Source organism: Mus caroli, unplaced genomic scaffold (genome assembly GCF_978045245.1).
Source record: "Mus caroli unplaced genomic scaffold, Mus_caroli_1 scaffold_8, whole genome shotgun sequence".
Taxonomy (NCBI): Eukaryota; Metazoa; Chordata; class Mammalia; order Rodentia; family Muridae; genus Mus; species Mus caroli.
In genome coordinates this window covers 27,657,303-27,683,420 of record NW_028227263.1, presented here as the reverse complement: position 1 = coordinate 27,683,420, position 26,118 = coordinate 27,657,303, and the positions used below count along the sequence as shown (strand labels likewise).

The window sequence follows — 26,118 nt, the reverse complement described above, 5'->3', positions numbered from 1 at the left end:
GTTTTGAGACTCAACAAATTTAGTAGTATAGTTTAGAGAAAAATAAGCTACATCATTACCAGAGGCATACATACACAAAGTCTCTCTCTCTCTCTTTAGCAACTATTAATTCTATATATCCCCAGGAAGAGGTAAAGAATTTTCTTTTCTTTTTTTTTTTTGACAGAGTCTCACTGTGTAGACTGGTCTCTAAACACAGGCAGGCTGGAACCTGTAATCCCCCTGTTTTCACTTTCTGGGTACTCAACTGTAGGCATATACTGCATCTGGCTGATTTTTCTCCCCATTTGTTATTATTACTTTGTGGGGGGAGGGGGAGCACAGAGGAAGATGAGTTAGTGCATGTGCTAGGCTTGGACTCTGGACTTCCAGGCTGTCGTGAGCAGCCTGACAGGGTGCTGGGAACCAAACCTGGGTCTTCTGCAAGAACAGAACATTACTTGCTCTCATTAGCTGAGCCATCATCTCTCCAGGTCCTTTTTTGAAGTTAGAAAAGGGCGACTCTTCTTTCAAAAAGAAAAACAAAACAAAACAAAACAAAACAAACAAACAAACAAAACCCGAGCTAAGAAGATGGTTCAGTGGGTAAAGGACAACCAGCACCACATAAACTAGGCAAACATCTGTAATCCAAGCACTCACAAGACAAAAACAGGCTAGCTCAATCAGTGATCTCCAGGTTCAATGAGAGACCCTATCTCAAAAAATAAGATGGAGAGCAATTAAAGAAGGCATTGAATGTTGAACTCTGTCCCTGTCCCACCCTACCACCAACACACAAAATATATGAAGTTATAAATGAACATGGTGATGCGTGCCTATAATCTCAGCACCTAGGGTAAGCCTAGTCTACATAGAACTCTATTACAAAGAAGAGGAAAAAGAAGTAAATGGGGTATGGAAGGGTAGAGAGGTTAACCATGCATGGATAGACTTATGGCCAGGAATGGTGGTATATGTCAGTAATCCTAGGACTCAGAATGCTAAAGCCAAGAACATAGTGAGCTCAAGGCCCACCTGGGCCATACAACAGAACTCTGTCTCAAAACCAGAAATAATACAAAATACATAAATAATACATAAATAAATAATAACATAATAACAAAGTCTATAAAATTAAAGACTTACCCCAATTAATGAGTTTTTGGCATTTCCAATTGTAGTCAGTGCACTGAGATCAAATATAACTACAAAGTTGGCATTGTCAATGTTGAACACATGATTCTGAAAAGCCTCATGTTTAATATCAGAACAGGCATCAGGAAGCTGGAGACTGTGTAGCAGATTGTTTAGTGCACAAGTCATTTCTCCCAAAATTAATTTATAGGCAGTCTCCAGAACAGGAATATTCTTCAAGCTGAGCACTGCTTGATAAACAGCATGAGCTACAGCAACAACCTACAAAAGAAAAATTCAGGGAACTGGTTAAAAATCACTATATGCATGCAGCACGCTGGGGAGATAACCCTTCAAGATTTAGACATGGTCCATAACACCCAAACGGTTCACTTCAGAAGACCAATTTTAAGGAACCTGTATGTAGGTTACTTTTTTTAAACAAAGCTCTATGAATTTATTATAAATAAAGAATGCTCTCAAACGCTGCTAATATGAGATTTTCAGGAGCATTGATGAATCTTATCTTGTTTTAAAGTCAATGCCCACACATATATAAACAGCAGCTTAAGCTCCCCCATCTACTGAGATCTATAGTCCATTTGGAGTGCCAGCTTATTAGTAACTAGTAATTTTATTTTTAATATATGCGATACTTCTGAATATATCTGACTCGTCATCTATTGCTGGATTTAGCAACTCTGTGGGTTCTTCTTTCTTCCATCCGTCTCCACTAACTATATCCTAACACTAGATAAAAGAGGAGCAAAGGGGGCTGGAGAGATGGGTCAGTGGTTAAGAGCACTGACTGCTCTTCTGAAGGTCCTGAGTTCAAATCCCAGCGACCACATTGTGGTTCACAACCATCTGTAATGAGATTTGACGCCCTCGTCTGGTGTGTCTGAAGACACTCAAGTATAATAAATAAGTAAATCTTTAAAAAGAAAAAAAAAAAAAAAGAGGAGAAAAAGATAGAGAGGAAAGGAAAGAGATTCCTGAATAAAGTCAGGTGTCATAAAGACGACATCATTATCCTTAAGACTACTTTCTGCTCATTCGAGATGTCAGGTTCCTTAGGGCAAGTTTGATCTGCAGCCAGGATATCTAATTTCTTCTTACTATTTCTTCTTTGTTCATGACCACCAACAACAAACCAACAACTCACCCCACCTCTCAGAGCCCTAGCATTTATATATCCTATGAAAAGTCCACAGAATTCCAAATGTTACACGATGGCAGAAAGTATCTGAAGCTGGCAAAATCATGCCACTGATAGAGCACAAGACAAATCATAGTCAGCTGCTATGGACAATCTGAAGCAGCCCCATACCTAGGATTAAAATGAAAGTACATTCTTATAATGTTTCTATGTTTTTTTAAAAAGAAACCAAAATTCCAAGATTGTCACTCGATTTGCCTTTGTAAGAATTTATCAGTCATGCCAGTACTTAGTATGATAATAAGTATTAACCAAAAGTATTCATTGTAATCAGTTTATATTCAGCATCAAGTATTATTTCACAGTGACATAGTCTACTAAGCAGCAAAAGTTCAATGTCAAAAAAAAAATCCACTTGCTGTTATCAATGTGTTACTTACCTCTTTTTCTTTGTGGTATCGTAGAAATAGTAGTTTAGATGATGGTATAAAAAGCTTTTCTACAAAGGACGATGGGAGTTTTGTATTTATCTGCTCAACAATCTAAATGAACAAAATTTTAAAATAAGCTTACTTAAGTTACAAAGAGGCAACAAAGAGCCTTAGATGTACATTACAAGTGAAAAAAGTGTCAATTAAAGTTGGCAATTCTTTAAAAAGGGGAAACTAGGGAGAGAGCAAAGGATCTGGAGACCTTTACAACTCTGAAATTGGACAGTGTTCCCGCAAGAGACAGCCAGCGGCCTCCAGTGAAGAAGACAGGCCATGTGTTTCTAATTACAGGAACTGAGTACTCAGTATAAAGACTCACTATTCTATTAGATTTCAAAGAGAGCGGCTATATAGCTAATAAAGTAAAGAGAAATTAAAGAGAAATCATGTAAGTTTTTTTCTAAGAAATCAAATATAAGCAGGTCTTTAAATATAGTCAAATACATTCTACCATAAGGTACATATCAAGAGCACTACTGAGTCTCAGGAAAATGGGGACATGTCATAAATACAAAGTTAGATAAGTTAGACTAAAGTGAGCTACCAGACACTAAATGCGAATTAATACTAGGAAGAAAACCACACTGGACTAGAAAAATGAAAATTATCAAAGGATTCTTTAAAATGCAAGCCCTTACTTAAAACACAAGAAGCAAAGCTCTTTCTTTCACATCAACTTGAAGACACAAACAATTTAAAAACAACAAAAACAGTAATTCACATACCAATGTGAGCAAATTCAAGACTGAGATGATATAATCGGTACCACAAGTCTGGCAATTCTCCAGTTGGTCTAATCCATATGTAATGACCATGTCACAATGTATAGTCATGCTAGGATCCAAGCTGCCGAGCAAAACACCAACACACTCATTAGCAGCTGTCAACACAGCCTCAGAAAAAAACACTTGGTTTGCAGCCGTCACGCATCTCATTACTCTGTATAGAACCTGCAAATGGGGAAAACAAGCACCTTTTTAAACATTCACAGGCTTCTCTACACCACTATTTTCTATTTAATGCAGTTTCAACTCAAAAATATCTTGTTAACAGTCTTGTTTGAGGTTTTGGGGGGGGGGGGTTGGTTGGTTGGTTGTTTTTGACTGAGATGAGGCAAAAAGAATAATCCATAATCCAGGCTGTCTTTACAGATGTGCACCACCACAGTTCACAGCTGAGTCCCTAATTCTTAGTAGCTAACATAGGCATCTTTAATACAATTTAAAAGAAAAGAAAAAGAAAAAACTTGACTAAAACATATTCCAAGTTCCTATCATGACAAGAAATGAAGTTTGTCGCCCTTGAGTTCAATTACACGCTTCTTCTACTCCTGTAATTATTCCAAGGCTAGATAAAAAGCTCAGTATCTTTATCACTGTGATACACATCACAACGGAGCATACTTAGGAATGTCCTACTCACACTTGCTTAAACACAGATCTTCTATTTTTAATAATCTTTTCAAAGTAAATACTAAAACTGCTTTTAAACTAATATTAAAGTTTGTGTATCAGTGATCATGATAGCCAAGTGTTCTACAACTGAACCCTGGAAGTTCTTTCTCAAAATAAGAACTCCAGATATGCACAATCCTATTAAGGACCATAAGACACAAGTAATTTCCAACACACATAAATCACTAGAACTGTTAGTAGTATTTGTGTACTACATTTCTAGTAAATGAGGTTTTTGAAAAATGGAAAACTCCATGCTACAAAGTATCACAGATCTATAACAATCAATCAATAATACCCAGTTGTCTTTAAAACCTGTAAAGAAGTTTCCTTAATGCTATTCACAAAAGCCAAAATTGAAGACCTTCATAACATATTCAAAATATAACTATTCTGAGAAGGCTTATGTTTCTTTCCTTTTGTTTTCCAATTGAGTTAACTTTCACGTTTCAGTCATGTAGACTGTCTTCCTTGGCTGCCACTAACACATCTCCCTCCTCCCTCCACAGCAGTGATCATGGTCCAGTTTTCTCTGCTAGACTACACTGTACACTGATCACTCAAGTGCTGTGGTCTGGTCACTTCTCATACCTGGCTTTAGGTTGATATTTTTAAAGAGTGTCTCTTTACATCAAAAAATACATAAACATGTGACTCCTGAGTTTCACCCTCATGCTCAAAGAAAATGACCAGTTTGTTTTCACTGCAGAAGTGGGGATGACATTCAGGACTTCCGTGAAAGGCAAAAGCTCTAACCACAAACTACACATTCAACCCAATAATATGACTTCTAACATTTTATAGTATATGATTCTTATTGTGTTGAAACTAAAAGGATCCTCAACTTATTTGTTTATTTGTTGTTTGAGACAGGGTTTCTCCACATAGTTCTTGTTGTCCTAGAACTCACTCTGTGAACCAAACTGGTCTCAAACTCAGAGATCTGCATACCTCTATCTTCATAGTGCTGGGATTAAAGGCATTCACCACCATGCCAAGCAAGGAGAATCAATTTTTAAAGAAAAGGTAATATTTATTTTTTAAAGTTTTAAAAATAGATGTTAAAATAGTAAGTAAGTGCAGGTTGAGGAAAAATCTCAATGCTTTATGAAGTGCAGGCAAGGATAGAGCCTGTGCAAGGTACTAAGTTCAATCCTCAGTACTACAAAAAAACATAAGAATACATGGATCTATGAAGGAACTCCGTAAGGAAATTTCAAGGGTACGTAAGAAATCAAGATGGCCCTCTCTTGGTGAGGTGAGAGTTCAAGGACGGTGGTTGATAAGCAGGCTTCCCTACTTTCCTGAGCAAAGGGTAGGTTGAACAAACACATTTAACATGTTAAGCAAATAAAGTTCAATATAGTTCAATGGGTAGAGGAGGCCCTCACAATTCAACCTGGATTTTAAAAGACACTTACATCTGTTACATATGCCTCTGTAATTGGTGGACCCCGAATTGGGCTAAAGCGCTCCCCAATGCTCCTCACCACAGTACTGAACACACGGAGAAGTGCTGCCAGCTTTGGTAATGACACTGATGGAGGAGGAACATCTTCATCCACTGACTCCCCGGAGGCCACATGGCTGAGGTCCTAGATGTGAATACACAACATTCTTACTGAAGTAGTATAAGATTTGCTGTGGCTTTATCGTTATATACTGGTAATCAATCAGGAATCAAGCACAACCTCTTGCATATAATAGGTAAGCACTCAACAGTAAACTTTACTCCCGTCACTATTTCTTTATAATCTATTCCCAGATACCCCTAACACTTTATTCATTTGGAGATAAGAGTCTTACTATGTTGCCAAGACTTATGGGCCGAATCGACCTCTTAATCTCAGCCTCTGGAGTAGCTGAGACTTATCCTGTAAGTATCTCAATTCTTTAGTCAGTTAATGCTGGCAGGTTTATTTGTTTGTTTTTCCCCCTTTTAAAACAGTGTAAGTAGCCCTTGCTGTCCTAAAAATCAATATGGAGATCAGGCTGAATTCCAACACACAGAGATTCACCCAATTCCGCCTCCCAAGTGCTGGGATTAAAGATGTGTTCAACCACACCAAGCCCTAGAAAGACTGTTACCAATTAAGAGAAATTTTAGCCTAAAAGAGGAAATGCCAAATTGCATATGCCTAAAGTTCTCTAAATCATTCCTTACAGAACCAGATAAAATTATGAAAATGATCTCCACTGATGCAGAGAGGAGTTGGGAAAAGACCAAACCTTTATGCATATATTATTGTATAAGTACAAATGGAGTAAAGTTTTACCATTCCTACAACTGTTGTCTACTAAATTCTCATTCTATGTAATCTTTGACCAAAATATTAAGAATATAATAGCATGTACTCCAAAGGAATGAGGTTAGAAATTGAAGGAACTACTCTACAAACGTATAATCTAGTTGCAAGTATAAAATATACCCAGAGAAAATGATTAAAACTGGGTGTTAGAATCAACATATTTCTACAGATAATTAAGTATCAAATAAAAATGGAAAGGAGTCAGAGTGGCACACACCTTTAATTCAATATATGGGAGGCAGCAGGATCTCTGTGAGTTCAAGACCATACTGGTCTACATAACCAGGTAAGGTTATGCACAGAAAGAAAAGAAAAAAAAAGAAAAAGGAAGAAAAGAAAAGAAAAGAAAAGAAAAGAGAAGAGAAGAAAACAGAAGAGAAGAGAAGAGAGAAAAGAGAAAAAAGAAAAGAAGAGAAAAGAGAAAAGAAAAGAAAAGAAAAGAAAAGAAAAGAAAAGGAAAGGAAAGGAAAGGAAAGGAAAGGAAAGGAAAGGAAAGGAAAGGAAAGGAAAGGAAAGGAAAGGAAAGGAAAGGAAAAAAACGAATGAACACAGAGGGAGGGAAGAAGGGAGGGAGGGGGATATTAAAACTACCTAACTGTCTAAACTTGTAAGAACAGGTACCTTTTCAAAGACTAATAATCATCTGTATAAGTGAGTAGGGGGGTGAGATAGAAAGATGAGATGACCTGCATCCTGTATGTCCCAAGGAATCAAAGTATAATATTTATTTTCCCTGAAAAGAGCAAACACTCCAGTGATAAAAATGGTAGAATAATGAACTTTAACTAGAAGCAGCAAAGAACTAAAGCAAACTTAGTATTTCAGACAGCCTTTAACACTTAAGAAATTATGGTACTCCCATACGAGACAATAAAGGCTTAAGCCACAGCAGTAAGGCCAGAGCAAGGGCAACGGTTATAGGGAGAACCCTGAAAGCTGTCACAGTCACAGACAGTAATTGCACAAGCTCCAGTGCAATAAACCCAATTTTGCCCTGGACAGCATGATATGACAGTCTCTGAATAACCTACGGTAGCATCTTTAGGGGCAGTTTTTATTTCTGAATAGCATCTGCTGTTGGTAACAACAACCAACAGAAACAAAGTAGGAACTATGGGATTTGCCTTCAAGAAAAACATCTGCTATTAAGAATATTCAAACTTTACATATCAACCTAGAAACCTTTTTTCCTCGTTAACTTGAAAATATCAAAAATAAATAAATAAAATAAAATCTAACCTCAATGATCTTGTAAGTTCTAGTTAAAGGTCAGTCTTAATTATTTTTAAAAGAAATCTACTTCTGTTTAAAATCTTTGAATTTTCTTTATTAACACTCCCCACACACACACCCCACCCCCAAGACGGGTTTCTCTGTGTAGCTCTAGCTGTCTTGGAACTCACTCTGTAGACCAGGCTGGCCTTGAACTCAGAAATCTGCCTGCCTCTGCCTCCGGAGTGCTGGGATTACAGGCATGTGCCACCACTGCCTGGCTCTTTATTATAAACACTTTAAGAATCACTTAGAATTGGCTTTCTACAACTTACCTCAGCATATGCCTCCATGTCTTCTAAAAATTGACCAAGAAGAGTGGTAGAAAATGCAAGGTCAGCTACCCAAAATGGCTCCAAACTCTGCAACCACCCTTGACATCAGAGAAGAAATTTTGAGGTTTAAAAAAAAAGGGGGGGGGTGGGGGGGGAGATACCAAAATTAAAAATGATCAAGATACTTGATCATTAAAGCATGACCTGTATCATAATAGTAGGACTCCCACTAAAAGCATGCTAGTAATTATTCAAGCCTCTTTTAATATAACAGAAATCAGCATGTAAATCTTGCGTGATATTTTTACCTACTTTAATATCTACTGTGTGTGTGTGTGTGAGTGCCACCATGTACTATCAACCTAGCTTTCTATTTCAGGGTCAGAACTAATTGTCAAAGATGTGTATTTAGCTTCACATCAAGAATGACACCATCTGCTCTCACTGGCATATATTCTTTGCAAAAGTTACTACACCAAATATGCAGAGAGGGGGAGAAACTGTACCATGTGGAATATGCCGGTGTGTACAGATTAACTCAGTTATCATTTGTTCTCTATTATTTATGACAATCTTCCAAATATTTATGGTTTATTTAAAATGACCAGAAAAACAACAATTAAAATAACCTATGACCAGAATCTTATCTTCTAATTTTCAGAGTATTCCAATCTCTTGACTTTATCCTGCTAAACATACTACAGATGACCTGATATACAGTATTTAAATTCTCACAGGCACTACACTGTGATCTGTATTTTTTCCTAACTAGTATTTATTGCATAAGTATGCTTTGAAAAGATCAAGAGCGATCAAGTGATGAGATATAGATATAGATATAGATATAGATAGATAGATAGAATCTAATAGCTAATATACCTTCTGAAAGCAACCCTTTTTTCTAGATCAGACCAACTCTTCTTTTCACAGTACGCACAAGAACTAACACAAGCTAACACACTTACCAGACACCTGCTGTGTGAGGGAGGGTTTCTGAGTATGATCTATGTGCCATCCAACTAATATATCAACTGTATCCTTGATGGAGAAAAAAAAAAAAAAAAGACAGGAGGCCAGTCATTTTAAGGTTTCATTGCTATTTCATCAGTGAGATCACATCACATTAAAAGGCCCTAGAAAAGGCTGTTCAATTTACCTGTGAGCTACAGAGACAAAATAAAAGAACTGTTAGTCATGACACTGAGGAAAATCTTCCCTTCTATACTGAAAGTATTAATGTCAGAAAGAAAACTGCAGTCATGTCTTATACAAGTAACATAATCACCATTGTCATCATCATCACCACTGTTTGGATAGCAGACCAATCAACTCCTTTGCCCCCAAAACATCACTGAGCATATATTTGAAGGATCGGGAGCTTGTTTTCCATTCGATGTCCCACTTTACACAACCATAACACCAGAGAGTATGAGAAACTCACCCTAAAATTAGTGCTGAAAATATGAGGGTAGCATCGAGCCACCAAAAGAATGCACTTAACACATTTGCAAAGTAATTCTGGTGTATCCACATTTTCAAGGATGGATTGTAGGCTGGTCATCACAAGCTGAAAGACAAAGTTAAGATCATAAACATTTGACTAAGTATAAAGAAAATATAAAGATTTGCTTCACAACTTATTATGATGCCAATAAAACATAAAACTAGAGAGTGTAAAATTCCACCACTTTTATCTAAATACTTCAAGCTTAGTATTTTAAAATAAAATTCTCCTGCTTTAATTTTTTTAAGTAAAAGTTCATTCATTATATTAGGCTGAAAACCAACACTGCTCTCTATTATAATGGCTATTAACACTATACCTATCCTATCAACTAACTTTAGTGCTAAACAACTCTATATGTTATTCATAAGTAACTATAGCTATGACTGAATTGAAAGTATAAAAGTAAGATATAACTAGACATGGTGGCACATGAACTCTTGACAGTTTAAGACTATTCTTGTCTACACAGAAAGCTCCATACCAGACAGGAATACATAATTAAACCCACCAACACACCCCTAAAAAAGTAAGATGTACTTGAGAATCTAATTTCTTTAAAACATTTCAGTTGCTCTAGAATTAAGCATGTAGGGTAAAGCTAGGAGATGTGGCACAGTACCTGGGAGGCTGGGGGAAAATAGATTAGAAAAGCGTGGGCTACTAAGAAAAAACCCTTCTTTCTTTTTTTCCTTTTTTTTTTTTTAAGAGTTATTTATTTATTATATGTAAGTACACTGTGGCTGTGTTCAGACACACCAGAAGTGGGCATCCGATCACATTACAGATGGTTGTGAGCCACCATGTGGTTGCTGGGATTTGAACTCAGGACCTCCAAAAGAGCAGTCAGTGCTCTTAACCACTGAGCCATTTCTCCAGCCCCGAGAACCTTTCTTAAAACACCAAAGAACAAAAGGAAATTTTTTTTCAGAGTAAATGTTAGGTAATTAATATGCTTTAAGGCAAAGTATATGCATTTTGTTTGTAATTAAAGTGATCTGGAGAGCGTTAATTAGCACAGCACCCCATAGATGACATTCAGTTTTCTTTCCACTAAGAATACATAATGACAATAGACCTATCATGTATGTACATGTGCGTGCTCACATATGTACACATACATGTAATGAAGAGGTATAATGCAGCGCTAGAGAGATGGCTCAGTAGCTAAAACATCTGCTGTACCCAAATTCAGTTCTTAGCACATGCAGAACAGGTCACAAATGTTTGTAACTCCAATTCCAGGGGATCTGATGATCTGATACCTTTTTATACCCTGTACAGACACCACATAAGTACATGGTTGCATATGTAGCACTCATAAACATATTATAAATGAAATCTTTTTAAAAGGTAAAGCTAGAATTTTAAAATCACCATTGTGCAGTAGCCAGTATTGAACAGTCTGGACTGAATGTAACATTACCAAAACACCACGACATCAAAGATCAAGACATCAGACCCAGACTGCTTATTTGAAAGGAAAACTGAAGCTTCATAATAAGATCTGACCATCCCCTTAGTCAGGAAATCATTCTTCAAGTCCCATAGAGGGACAACCTGCCTGCAATGCATTAAGGGGTGGGCGCGGGGGGGGGGGGGGGCATACAATAAAACAAAAAGTGATCGTGTAAAACTATTTTTATAAGGAAGTTTTTTAAAGCACAGTACCAAAGGCAAAGCTTAAATCTTATGTGGGTTCCTGGATCAGAGGAACCATAAATATAAATGGTACCTTAAGAACAATTATAGAAATTTGGACACATAGTATATAGAAAATAAAATGCCTTTCCTTAGATGAATAATATTGCTGATAAAGAGGATAGGCTTGTTCTTCAGTGATATGTACTAAAATAGTAAGGTGAATTGTCATTATATATTTATCTTCAAATACTTCCACGAAAAATGTGTATGTGAAAATAAATTTTAAGTGATAGGAAGATGGCTAGGTTGGTAAAGTGCCAGTCATATAAGCATGAGGACCTGGGCTCACTTGCTAACACCCAATCAAGGCCAGATGTAATGACAAATGTCTCTAACTCAAGCACTATGATGTGAGGAGGAGCTGGAGACAGGCCGGTCACTGGGGTTTATGATGGACCAGGCAGTGAGAGACCCTGGCTCAAACACCTAAAGTGGAGAACAAAAGAAAAAACAACAAAACCTACCTCTGTCCTCCAAATATGTGAATACCACACATACCTCAACACGAAAAAAGATAAAAGAAAAAAGCCAGATATGGTAGTATCTCCTTGTAGTTCCAGCATTTGGGAAGGGGGTACAGGAGGATCATCATGAGTTCCAGGCCAGCCTGGGCTATACAGAGTAAGACCCTGACTTAAAAAACAAAAAGTAAATCAATAAAACAGCTTTTAGCAAAATGCGATTAAGTGGGGGCTGACGAAATGCCTCCACAGTACCACTCTTAATATACATGAGGCCTTGGGTATAATTATAATCTTCAGCAACACCTGACTCCACACCACAAAAAAAAAAAAAAAAAAGTGATAAACCTGAGTTAAAGAATATTTAAGGCAGGTAGAGTGACATTCTTTAATCCTAGTACACTAGAGGCAGAGGCCTGACTAGTCTACAGAGCAAGTTCTAGAGCAAGCTCTCTTAGTTAAGAGAGACCCTGTCTCAGAAAAAAAACAAAAACAAAACAAAACAAAGAGTGATCTATATATCTTCCTGTGGATTTGGAATCTTTCAAACTACAGTTAGAAAATACTACTATATGTAAAGTTAGACCAATTTGCTACTATGCTGTTTAGTTACAAGTAATTATTATAAACTTTCATAAGTTTCTATAATCAAGGAAAACCGTATGAGTTTGATACATTCACATAAACACACATACATATATTTTTTAAATTACTCAAAATAAAGCAGTTTGTGAGCTGTAAAAAGCAAACAAAGCTAGGCATAGTATCACAACCCTCTAGTCCCAGCACTCAAAAGACAGCAGCAGGAGATCTCCTTGGTTTTGAGCTAAGCAGAATACATAGTAAGACTCTGCCTCTAAAAAAATAAATAAATAAATAGACATCAGCTATTCCAGGTACAAAATAACTTTTTTTTTTCAAATATTCCCTCAACAAAAATGTTATATAAATATTTCTCAGATCCAGCATAGAGCCTTGGCTCTCATAGCTAAGGCAGAAAGGTAAAGCATTATAGAACAGTAGACACCAGACAGTGAGATCTTATATTAAAAAAAGAAAGAAAAAAACCTAAGTTGGGAATGAGCTTTTCTATATATCCAGATATTCAGAAGTATTCGCATTATTTAGATTTATAATTTTTTACATCAAATCTAAACTTAGGGAATTTTAAAGGAGAGGAGGGGGAAAAAAAGATTTAGAAATTAGCTGTGATGTTTAGCTTTAGTCTCTCTCAAAAGCTGATGGCCTCTCTGACTAAACTCTCACAGTGGAGTTCCTACTTTCAAATCTGCAAGTCACTCTAGGATTAAGCAACTTCAAAGGGAAGCTTCTAAAAAATAAAAAGACATAAATGCCTAAAATTAAATTACTTTAAACCTAACTTTATTTGAACTTAAAAGGCACTTCATTTTCACAGTGCTGCCCTCAACAGTAGGCAGCTAAGCCTATCCTTTACTTCACTCCACTCCATTATGGGTCCCTGGCTCTCACCTGCATCACCGAAGAAAAGGCTTTCTTCTCCCCCACAGTCTCCAGCGCTCTGTAAGTGGCACACAGGTAGAGGAGCTTCACCTCATCTTTCGCAGATGAGCTAAACTTGCTGAAAATCCACTTGAAGATCTTCTCAGCCTCGTAGCTCAGAGAAGCACAGAGAAGGCCAAGACAGCAAGCTCCCTCTTGCCTCAACTCCTGAAGCAACTTACTACTGTGTTTGTTTTAATGCAAATGGAACAAAAAAACATACAAAAGGAATCAATTTTCAAGGATGAAAATATGACACATCTTACAAAAGACTGTCTCCCATGTATTAAAGAATTCCTAAATAACTTCCCAAAGCTCAAACTAAATAAAAAGGTGGAATTTTACCCATTCTACATCTGTATCCTCCTGAGTTCTACAATGCTCGAAAGTCCCTTTATCAGACATGAGATTTCTTTAGGAAATCATTTACTAAAAAATATTAAAAAGCTGAGAAGTGCTAATATCCAGGCTTCGGGTTATAACAGATTCACAGAAAGAGGCATGAGGAAATTTTTAGAAAATGCACTCCATTTCTCTATAATACCCACCAAGTAAGGACTCCAAAGTAGGAAACTTTGTAGTAGCTAAACCACACAAACTTAAAAGGATAGCACTTAAAATTAAGTGTAGCATTAAGTAATTATGTAAACTAAGACAGTGATCTGCTAAACTGAGTGTATTTCTTTCTTTTGTTTTGTTTTGTTTTTTGAGACAGGGTTTCTCTGTATAGCCCTGGCTGTCCTGGAACTCACTTTGTAGACCAGGCTGGCCTCGAACTCAGAAACCCGCCTGCCTCTGCCTCCCAAGCGCTGGGCGTGCGCCACCACGCCCGGCCCTGAGTGTATTTCAATACTGCAAATCTTTGGAATCATTGCACACCTATGCAAAGCCTAGAGATTATTTAAAGAATGAAGTCCCCCTTTCCCATTGCTCTCTAAGCATTTTTAAAACTCTCTGGAACAGTAGCTTTCATTCATGAAAGCATCAGCTCGTGTCTTTCCACAAGCCAATGTCTAGGAGACAAGAGCCTCTTTCAAGTAGATTCCATTTGTATTCAACAATTATTAACTTACATAACAAGTTTAGAAGTCTTAGTGATATGGTCCACGGTTTATCATGTTTACTTTATTTTTATAATTACCTTCAAAATCATCTAAATGTGACCATTACTACTTACCTTTCATTGAGCACATCATGTACAGCAGCCAAGATATTATCCAACTGTTTAACTAGTACCTTAAAAAATAGAGAGAAACTTCAGCTTCTAGTTAAAAACAGCACTGTATACATTCTTTAACTTGTCTTTCCATTCAGATTATGATTATACAGCATCTCAGTTTACATGCATAAAACTCTCTGGAATAGTAACTTTCATTCACAGGCGCATCAGCCCATGCCTTTCCAGAAGCCAATGTTTAGGAAAGAAGACTCTCTTCCACGTAGATCCCTCAGTCACATGAGGATGGCATGTTTCCCTCTTGGGGATATGAAAGAAACTGACTCACAGGAAGTAAGAGTCATAATCAGTATCGAGATACATCCAAGCTCATTTTAACCAGCAGCCTCTGGAGCGCATTTACATGGAATGGCAAGGGGATTGAGAGACGTAATAAAGTAATACAGTGACATAGCAATGACAGAATCTAGGGCTGACAGCATGAGCTTCACTGCGCATCTTTCTACTTGCTCTTTAATCAAACTTTTAATAATGAAATTTGAGGGGAGGGGCCTTACTGTATTAAGTCTTTGTAATTTTCTCTATCAAGTTCTTAACATCAGGAAAATTATTTAAGAGTGGAGAAATATTTTCTAACTGCTTTTGAAGTTTGTCTTAAGGGCTTTTCCACTTCTTTCCATTATTATTTCAAAGTGTATGTGCATTCATGAAGAAGTGTTCTTGGAGGCCAAAGGTGTCCAATCACCTGGAGCTGGAGTTACAGGCAATTGTGAAGTGCCCAACATGAATGCTGGGAACCAAACTCAAGACCTTTACAAGAGACATCCTTAACCTGAGATGCCCAGCTTCTCCCTTTTTTTTTTTTTTTTTAGGAATTATTTTATGTATGAGTACACTGTTGCTCTCTTCAGACACATTAAAAGAGGGCATCAGATCCCATTACAGATGGTTGTAAGCAGGGCTATTATCCACAACTTAAAGTATGTTTTAAAAAATATTTAATGCACTTTATGAAAGACACCAAAGTGACTCCAACAATAGCCATCACAAATAACACATGAGGGGCCTATCATTCCAAGGCACCTTAACATAAGCCAGATGCAAAGTAAGGAGCCTTCATTTTTTTTCCTGGAAGCAAATCAACCCCTGCAATCCTAACACAGAACCACGTTGTGTACTCTGGAAACCCTGACAACCCTCAGCAACTCCAAGCACATTTACTCACCAGTTTATTTTCTGGCTGCTGAATAAACTCCTTCAGCTGCTTTACAGTAGCCAGTCTTCGGTCTCTGTCATCTTCCCGGGTGATCCTCCGAAGAAGATTCGACAGTCGAGACTCATCAGAGTACGACATTGATCGCTCTGTGAATATAAATATTTTGTAGCCACTTAGTACACTAAAAATATGAAGTGTACATCAGATGTTCTAAAGTACATCAAAACCAGGGTCTACTGGTCTCCCCTTTGTTCAGCTCTTTGTATCTACAGGAGAATGCCTGTTTACAGTTCCACAGACCCCCAAAAACTCTTGTCAAAGATAACATGAATCTTCGAAAGAAAGAAAAGCAAAGCTTAGGAAATCATTTTTTTCAGTTCCATTTCAAGCTATTTTCAAGATCCAGGTAAAAGGGGGCGTGGTGGCAGTTAACTGCAGTCACCAACCCTACCAACTATTCTGAGTTCACAAGTTTTGAGATTAAGGAAAAACAGAGAAGTCATCAAGAAAAAACAAAAAACAAGAACCAAAAGAAAAGGAAAAAAATTTTTAAAAACAAGGGAGAGGAAAACAAAACAAAAATAGGCACTGACTCTAAACCAGAGACATGTGTCTCTATAGGCAGAAAAGACCATGTGTCTATTTCTCAAGAGATGCCTCTGCAGGAAACAGTGTGTTCACATTATCACTTTTCTAGTTGGGACAGAAGGGTGTTGGGAATCAAACCCGGGTATAAGAATAAAAACTGTACCTAAGCACTGAGCCATCTCCCTAGACCGAGAAATTCGTTGTTTGTTTGTTTGTTTTAAAGTTAAATGCATTTCTTAAAGGTGGTATATTTGTACCCACACAAAATGTTCAACAAGGTACACATAAAACAAACTACACTGTGCAAAAAGCAACTGTATAAAACAAACCAAATGTGTGTGTGTGTGTGTGTGTGTGTGTGTGTGTGTATCTCCCTCAACTTTGTATGAAGCTTTACCAATAAAATTTTACTTCCCTTTAATGGAAGAAATATACATTATGTTTGTTTGTTTGTTTGTTTGTTTGTTTGTTTGTTTTTGAGATGGGGGTCTCTATTATGTAGCTCTGGCTGTCCTGGAATTCACTATGTAAACCATGCTAGCCTTGAACTCATAGAGATCTACTGATCTCTGCCTTTGAAGTGCTGGGATTAAAGGGATGTACCACTATGCCTGGCTTGAATATACATTATCTTTAATATTCTGAATGTTGAACATTATTTATTTATTTATACTCAAAAATCTGCAAAAGAAGGCAAGGTGTGAGTATATTTAAATTTTAAAAAGACTCCACTTAGCCGGGCGTGGTGGCGCACGCCTTTAATCCCAGCACTTGGGAGGCAGAGGCAAGCGGATTTCTGAGTTCGAGGCCAGCCTGGTCTACAAAGTGAGTGCCAGGACAGCCAGGGCTACACAGAGAAACCCTGTCTCGAAAAACCAAAAAAAAAAAAAAAAAAAGACTCCACTTACCATATCCACTGCCTATTCAGAAACCCTTTAAGATCTTACCCAGAAGCTGGGCATGGTGGTGTACATCTTTAATCCCAGCACCTGGGAGGCAGAGGTAGGTGGATCTCTGAATTCTAGGCCAGTCTGGTCTATGAAGTGAGTTCTGGGACAGCCAGAGCTGTTAAGAGAAACCTTGTCTCAAACAAACAAACAAACAAACAAATACTATATTACTCAGACTTGTAACCCTCTCTTACAAGCTAGAAGTTCACAGAAATATAATGTAAATGGCTGCCAGCTGCACTCATCTGCTCATGGACATCAGGGGTAATGTGTCAACCCTGGTCCCCAAGTCTTACCCTGTGATTTCCTCATGTCTTTGGTGGCTAATGCACGACTGCCATGCTGAACACTGGTAAACTCAGGGCTGGTCACATTGTTAATCCTCAGCTCTTGCCCCAACGACTTCCGACCATAAGTATTTTCCCCAGATCCTCCATTGACACTGTAGCCACCTGAAAACAGCAATGTTTACATTACATTAACAGGGCCCTGTTTCATTCCCTCAGCTAACAGGATCTTACCCATTTACAACCTAATTCTCTCATCTCCCCTGTGCTACCTGACTCCAAACCATTTCGATCCCTTCATTGCAAGATGAGTAGAGAAATAAAATTCAATTCAGACATATGCTTTAAGCACATTTTGGATGAGTAAATGAGACAGTAGCCTGGAAGAACCTCAGATGTTACCTGGAAGAAGGGTTAAGAAAAGAGAAGCAGGTCTAAAACAGAAGCATACCCCAATAGGAGAAAATCTATATACCCTTTTCGTCATTCTGTATGTCAGCATGGCCTCTGGTATCATCGTGCCTTTGCCGAGACACCACAGCTGAATTTGAAGGTTGCAGTCCATAAGAGGAAGAAACACCCCTATCTCTAGATGAGGAGTATTTTAAAGTATCTGGGTCGGCTGATGCACTATCAGTTCTGAAAAAGAAAAAGAAAATATTAGTATCAGAGCTTTAAGCAAATATTTCAATAGCCAAAGCTATATGGCATCTCTCCCTCTACCCTTTATGCTCAGCCATAACTCTATATAAGCACTCCATTGTCTAGTAAGCCTTTCAGCTGCAAAGAGACTGTCAACAATGAACTGCCTGTGGCTCATGCTCTCCTGTTGGATTATACTGATGTTAATTTGTTCATTTACTTAATTTGCTTTTTTCACAGAATGGTGCCAATGTGTCTATGTGCATATCCATAGGTGCTTATGTGTAGAGACTAACAGGTTGCGATCCAAGCTCAGGTGTCACCCCTCAGACCTTTGCTTCCCCCTGGGAGTCTCCTGCTGGACACAATATCCTGAGATACAATAATGGAGCTGGCTGGCTAGGGAGCTCCACAAATCTGCCTCTCTCTGCTTGCCCTGGGCTGTAATTACAAACATACATACCACATACAGCTTTTTATGTGTGTGCTAGGAATCCAACTCATGTCCTTGTGCATATATATGCAACAATTGTTTTATGGAGAAAGCTACCTCCTCAGCCCCAAGAGTTTCTTGTTTTGCATGCTTCCTGTCCCAGAAAAACTAAGCAACTGGTCACTCTAGCTAAAGGATTCGCTCCCATGATGTGATTCTAAAAAGTAATTCTTCCTACACAATCCTTCCAGAAAAGGTTTAGTGGTTAGTCTTCCTGGTTATAAATAAAAAATAGTGTCAGCATGTCAAAGTGTGTTCCAAACTTCTTGTAAAGTTAGTGCCTGTAGCAATATCTACCAAACTCTCAATGGAATCTTCAATTATCTAGCAGGAAAATATGCACTGGTATTTGAAAAACAAGTAGGCTGTAAGAACACTAACTAAAAAAAAAAAGATATTGTTTATGTTCAGCTATATTTCAATGCCTTTGCCAAAAAAGAATGCCAACTAAACTTATTTAAAAAGCAAGAACTAAAAATTTTAGCAGGGCGTGGTGGTGCACGCCTTTAATCCCAGCACTCGGGAGGCAGAGGCAGGCGGATTTCTGAGTTCAAGACCATCCTGGTCTACAGACTGAGTTCCAGGACAGCCAGGGCTATACAGAGAAACCCTGTCTCGAAAAACCAAAAAAATAAAAATAAAAAATTTTTATTACATTTAATTACTTATTGTGAGTGCAAGATCAGTAGTGGGTATATACATATGCCCACAAGTGCCACAGCAAGCATATAAAAGTTAAAAATGACAATTTGTGGCAGTCAATTTTCTCCTTCCAACATGTGGTCCCCAAAGTCTGAACTGAGGTCATTAGGCTTGACAACAAGAGCACTTACACACATCTTGCCAGCCCAGCAAACAAAATGTTAAGAGAAGGCAAGGTCTCAGAATTCCAGACATTCTGACTCTGGGGACTGGAATCAGTAATGTAATTACTGTCAGAATAATGCCTGACACTTAGGAATTAACAAGTAGTATAGCCCAAGACAAAACTCAACATCTTTATCCACCTATTAGCTCCTATTAGTTCTATGTCTCAATTTCCTCGTCAGTGAAACAAAGAACCAAGGCAACCTACAAGAATTTTGTAAGTCTTATTCTTCTAGGTATCACTCATAAACTGTCAAGACAGAAGAAAACCAAATATTCTATTTTAGCATAAGAATACAAATAAGTAGTTGCTTGTTTGACTGTCCCAAGAAAAAGAAATTCATTAAAAAAAAATAGTAGTAATAGCAGTAATTTCTCTATTACAAATATCTTCTGGGCTGATGATAAAACCTACAATCTTAACTACTCAGATAAAAGCAAGATCACATAGTTCCGCCCCAAAGCCAACCAGTGACCCCTTGCCTCATAAAAATCTGATGTAATTTTTTATTACATTTGCTTACTTACTGTGAGTGTAACCCTCAGTGGGGGTATATACATGTGCCCACAAGTGCCACAGCAAACATATAAAAGTTTAAAATGACAACTTGTGGCAGTCAATTTTCTCCTTCTAACATGTGGTCCCCAAAGTCTGAGGTGGTGGTGGATGCCTTTAATCACAATGCTCAAGAGGCAAAGGCAGTCAGATCTCTGGGTTCAAGGCCAGCCTGGTCTATAAAGTGAGTTCTACGACACCCAGGGGTCCACAGAAAAACCCTGAAATCTACCTACCCCACCCCCCAAAAAAGGAAAAAAAAAAATATGGGCTGGAGAGATGGCTCATCGGTAAAGAGCACTGAGGTCCTGAATTCAATTCCCAACAACCACACAGCAGCTCTCAACCACATCTAATGGGATCCAATGCCTTCTTTTGGTGTGTCTGCAGACAGCTACAGTGTACTCACATACATAAAATAAATAAAATCTTTTAAAAACAAACAACAACCAAAACCAAAACCAAACCACATTGGCTGTTATTCCAGAGAACTGAGGTTCAATTCCCAGCACTCACAACAGCTCCCAACTGTCTATCTGTAACTCCACTTCTAGAGTGTCTGCCACCCTCACATACATATGTGCAGGTAAAACATCAATGCACATAAAAATAAATAAATATTTTAAAACTCTGATGATTGGCGAGTGGGAGGGTAAAAGGCAGTTTAGAGCTCCTTGGCTACTATAAACAAGGTGAGGTTCTCGGCTTAATTCCCAGTACCACAGAACAAACAAACCAAAAACCTGAACTCATGAGGCAACAGGAGTTTGCATACATGCTTCTTTTTTACTTTATCATCCTGTTCTTAGCCCCACAAGCTGCACTCCTTGGTCTGTACTTACTGCAATTCCTGCTGATACAGTTCATAGAACAGGGCCAATTAAACTTGAACTCCTAACTAGAAAATCTGAGTAAGCAACACAACACAGCAAGCTAAAACTGCTATGGATAGACTGTCCTCATCCTTACGTCCAAGTACAAAGAGTCTGTGCCCATACAAACAAAGCTAATTCTTTGATTACAGAGAAATAAAATCATCCATGAAATGGCAGGGAGAGCAGGGGGACTGGAGATACTTTATTGCAGACACTAAGTCAGCCAATAAGAATGCTCAGTGGAGCATAAAAATGTATTAAACAATTGAAAAATAATCCTTCATATCTCTAAAAACAGTATATTAAATGTTTGCCTATAATCAACTAATACATTATTACTTTTTTTAAAAAATACTAGAAAAAAAGGGAGAGCTTATGGGCTTCCTGGCAGGGTTGTGGGGAAGGGAGAAGAGGATCCAAGAGTGAGGTTTCACCTACTTCAATCTGAGGGAAAAAAATAACTTAGTAAATGCACAATCAAATACGGACATGACTAATTCTGATATACAAAACTTGTCTATCAATGTTTATATATGCGGCATTTCCTATTCTCAGTAATGCTCACATGTGGCCCATACTATCCTAACTAGGGCTTTCTGTGAAAAAGCAGTAACATAAGACTGCAGATTGGGCAAGTTAAAAACATCTGGGCTAAGACTCCAGTCCTAGCATTTTAACAGCATGGACCCTTGTTGTTTTCCAGGCCTTTGTTTTCTCTTGTATAAATGTGAATTAATACCTATCTAACATGCAAGGCTGTTACAAAGCTCATATTCAGAATTCTTAACAAATACATAGCTTGCAGGGCACACAGTAGGAATTATGGCCATAATTCAAAATAAACTCGAGTTTTCCAAGCTAAAAGCATGTATTAGCAGTCCTTGAGCATGTAAATGCAATACAAATTTCTTCCATACATGTAAAGCAGCCTATGCTCTTCAATGAAGAAATTAAGCACTGTATTGCTACCAAAAGATTTTAACTTACTAGATTCATGTGATTTCACATTATGCTTACAAAAACAAGAATGATTTCCCAATTCATTAGAAACAAAGGTTTTTGACTCCCAAAAGTTATGATTGTAAGTTTTTTTCATCATAAATTAAAAATTTTAACAATAACAAGAACTCCCTAGGCCAGAACCACTCTATGAGAACAGCCCCAAATGCCCTCCTGGTCAGGCTCTTCTAATGCAAATGTGCATTTCCAACCAGCATTGAGCACATGTATTCTGACACAAAATGCACAAAATACAAAATGGCTGAGCATTCTTATAAAACAGCAACTTTTACAATATCTATTCTGCTTATGTCTCAGAAACTATTAGGCTGGTAGCACCAACAAGACAAGACAACCACAGTCTAAAAAATAAATAACTGTTAAGAACATAAATAAGCACTTAAGACTTAGCAAAGCACAAAACAGAAAATATAGATTTCAACTCTATGAGGCAGGAATCAGTGCTAAGCAAGCTAGTTAGAAGGGCTAAAAAAGCTATCTACCAGAATCAGTGTTTCAATTTTGTGGAAAAAGAAAATTATGTTAGACTAAGAATCCTCACAAGGATCCAAAAATATTTCCACAGTCCCTTTAATACTCTAAAAATGTGAAGAGGAAAAAAGAAGAAATGCATAAATTTCCCCAAAATGATCCAACTGAAGTTACACCTGATGTACATGCCACATGAGAGGTAGTAAGTTTCTAAAGCTCATACCTCAAAAATCGCATACTGTGTAATATGGAGCCTTTGTGGTGTTTTGCATCAAGTCAATCTGTAAGACAGCAGTTACAGTATTAGTGAAGACAGTGGGTTAAAACATTTGTTCAAACATGAAGCAAATCTCACTCATGGGTTCAGTGCTTTTTCATTAACTATGGCCACTGTAAGTTCAAATACTGAAGCAAAAATCCCGATGGAAAGCCACTCTGCCTTGGAGGACAAAGACTCTTTAAGTGGCAATCCCAAAAAAAAAAAAGTGAATCCATAAGAATTTAAATTTTAACTGCAACATATAGATCGAGTGTGAATATAGTTACCAATCATTTTATTTACTTATATTCGAAACCCAGTAAAAGTATAAATCCAGAAGGCCATTCACTTCAGCTGACTCAACTCTTCAGCCCTCATACATCTGCCACAGATAGGAGACAGCATCTTCTGGGTACTCTTTGGTACAGCTCCTATGAACATTACTTAGAGCAACCCCATTCCCCACAAAAAGCCACCTCCAGAAAGTGTGAAGTCAGGAAATTCCCTACAAGGAAGCATTTCCATAAAGGACCCTAAAAGACTTGATGCAAACACCACATCTAGTGGTGCCACTGGAATAAGCATCATCACATTAAGCTGTTTTTAACCTGGGCTTGAGCTATTCTGTAATGGACATAAACCAGGAAATGAGAGCAATGGGGTACTCTCCTCAACAGTGATACGAAAAAGACAGCTGAAGGAAATGCCAGGAGCTCATTCTGCATAAAAATGATGTATCCTTTAAAGCTTAAATCTAATACTGTCCCCGTAATGTCTCTGTCTTAGGGTTTCTTTCTGTTCCTGTGATAATATACCATGACCAAAAGCAACCAGGTGAAGAAAGGAGATCATTATTTCAGCTTACAACTCTCAGGTTACACTCCATCACCAAGAAAAGTCTGAGTAAGAACCTGGAGGCAGAAGTGAAGCAGAAACCATGGAGGAAACGGATTCAACTGGCTTCCTTATAAAATTCAGGATCACCTTGCCCAGGGTTGGCACTGCCCACAGTGAGCTGGGTCCTTTTAAAAAGAATAAAAAATAAAAAAGCCACACAGGCTTTACACTCAGGCCAATCTGATTTTCTCAATCAAAGTTCCCTCTTCCCAAATAACTGTAGCTAGTGTCAAGGTGACCAAACACTGACCAGGACAGTCTCTTACTCACCTGGGTTCAAACATGTTTTCATGAAGGGGAAGAAAGGACAAAAAGCCTAGGGCTTCAAAAACACCATTGTCTAGGGCGGAAAGATTATTTGACAAGCTTAGACACTTTCCTTTTAATTTAATTTTATTTTTTTTTAAGATTTATTTATTTATTATATGTAAGTAGACTGTAGCTGTCTTCAGACACTCCAGAAGAGGGCACAAGATCTCGTTACGGATCGTTGTGAGCCACCATGTGGTTGCTGGGATTTGAACTCTGGACCTTCGGAAGAGCAGTCGGGTACTCTTACCCACTGAGCCATCTCACCAGCCCCTAATTTTATTTTTTTATTCTTTGTGTATGAACATTTAGCCTGCATGTATGTATATATGTAAACTCCAGGCATATCTGGTTCCTGCAGAAGCCAAAAGAGGGTATAAGTTTCCCTTGGATTTGGAATTCCGCCATTAAGTGTTAGAAATAAAACCTGGGTCCCCTGCAAGAGTAACCAGTCCTATTCATCGCTTAGCCAGCTTTCCAAACCCTCTGAGACTTATACAAAACTCTTCTTGAAAAGAAATTTGCATTCAGGGCTGGGCATGGTGGCACACAGCACTCAGGAGGCAGAGGCAGGTGGATCTCTGCGAGTTTGAGGACAGCCTGGTCTTCAAAGCAAGTCCAGGACAGCCAAGGTTGTTCTTTTACACAGAGAAACCCTGTCTCCCTAAAACAAAAAACAAAACAGTAGTGGTGATGGTGATGGTGGTGGTGGTAGTAATGTTCAAATTAACAGAATGTATTTTTATTTCAAAATTATAAATGAATTTGCATCAATTTTGCTATATTAAAAATGTAAGTAATATAATTTCTTGGTAAATTTTCCTTAACTATCTAAGTACTAAGTGACTATACCACCAAATTTTAATTATTTATAAGGGGTTTTTTTTACCTATTTTTATTGTAACTCAGTAGCTAATAAGTCTAGACTGAATGAAAACAAAATATATTTTTACCTTATCCCAAGGAAGCTCTAGCTTTTAGCCATGGATTCTAGTAGGTAGGCTCTAAAATCCTGCCTAGGAAGGTTCTTTTTGTTCACCTGGAGGAATCTAAGCCACACCACACAGTGGAACGATATGACTTCGAACAGCATTTGAATTGCACAGATCTAACCCCAGAGGGCTAGGAACTGAGGTAACTATGCAGACAACTAGCCACAGAGCTGCAGTAAGAACCCCACAAAAGCTATTAGACACAGACACCAACAGGAAGCCACACCATCTGCGTTTCTCCAAGGAAAGTCAACTACAAGTTTCATATCTGGAACTTTCCTGAACTCTGTCCTATGTGTCCATCGCTAATATTAATATGAACACTTTCTGTGATAATAAACTATAAGCCTGATACATAAGAACTTTACTTGCAACTAGCATCAGAAGGAAGGACAGTATTAGGGACTATACTGCCTCTACCTATACCTACATTTAAAAAAAAAAACACTGAATATACTCACCCAAAAATTACAAAACTCTTCTTTAAAAAACTATATTCATGTTTAATAAAACAATGTAGTTTCACTTCACAATTACAAATGAATTTGCATCAACTTTGCAACATTAAAAATGTACTTACTACAATTTTTTTAAGATTTATTTATTTTATGTATATGAGTATACACTGTAGTTGTACAGATGGTTGTGAGCCTTCATGTGATTGTTGGGACTTAGGACCTCTGCTTGCTCTGGCCAACCCCACTTGCTCCGGCCCAAAGATTTATTTATTATTATAAGTTCACTGTAGCTGTCTTCAAACACACCAGAAGAGGGCATCAGATCTCATTATGGGTGGTTGTGAGCCACCATGTGGTTGCTGGGATTTGAAATCAGTACCTTTGGAAGAGCAGTCCGGTGCTCTTACCCACTGAACCATCTCACCAGCCCTACAATTTCTTGGTAAAGTATAATTTTAATAATACCAGAAGCCGGGCGGTGGTGGCGCACGCCTTTAATCCCAGCACTTGGGAGGCAGAGGCAGGCAGATTTCTAAGTTCGAGGCCAGCCTGGTCTACAGAGTGAGTTCCAGGACAGCCAGGACTACACAGAGAAACCCTGTCTCGAAAACAAAAAAAAAAAAATAAAAAATAAAAAAATAAAAAAAATAGTACCAGATAAATGTGGGACTTCCAAGGCACTTCAAATACCGTGTTGACAGCTAATCTGATTAAACGGAAGGTATATAATCACTAAGAAGAAATCATTTTAGGTTGTAACCTTTGCTTCATGTGCCTGTCTTCAGAGAAAAGCCT

General features: G+C 37.9%; 1 protein-coding gene across 2 annotated transcripts in view; it reads right to left on the bottom strand.

The window, feature by feature from the left end:
• Smg1 (SMG1 nonsense mediated mRNA decay associated PI3K related kinase) overlaps positions 1-26,118 on the bottom strand; it is a 103,975-nt gene that overhangs the window by 57,308 nt on the left and 20,549 nt on the right. Inside the window, exons 2-14 of one of the 2 annotated variants that reach the window (XM_021167439.2) lie at positions 22,632-22,689; positions 17,960-18,123; positions 17,494-17,649; positions 15,669-15,805; positions 14,444-14,502; positions 13,237-13,450; positions 9,518-9,643; positions 9,042-9,114; positions 8,077-8,174; positions 5,642-5,815; positions 3,492-3,716; positions 2,716-2,817; positions 1,129-1,398 (exon numbers count right to left, since the gene is read on the bottom strand). In XM_021167439.2, the coding sequence (XP_021023098.1) occupies positions 1,129-1,398; positions 2,716-2,817; positions 3,492-3,716; positions 5,642-5,815; positions 8,077-8,174; positions 9,042-9,114; positions 9,518-9,643; positions 13,237-13,450; positions 14,444-14,502; positions 15,669-15,805; positions 17,494-17,649; positions 17,960-18,123; positions 22,632-22,645 (1,812 nt within the window). In that variant the 5' untranslated portion in view covers positions 22,646-22,689. The remainder of the gene's footprint in view (positions 1-1,128; positions 1,399-2,715; positions 2,818-3,491; positions 3,717-5,641; positions 5,816-8,076; positions 8,175-9,041; positions 9,115-9,517; positions 9,644-13,236; positions 13,451-14,443; positions 14,503-15,668; positions 15,806-17,493; positions 17,650-17,959; positions 18,124-22,631; positions 22,690-26,118) is intronic. The other variant, XM_021167438.2, reaches the window with a different exon arrangement.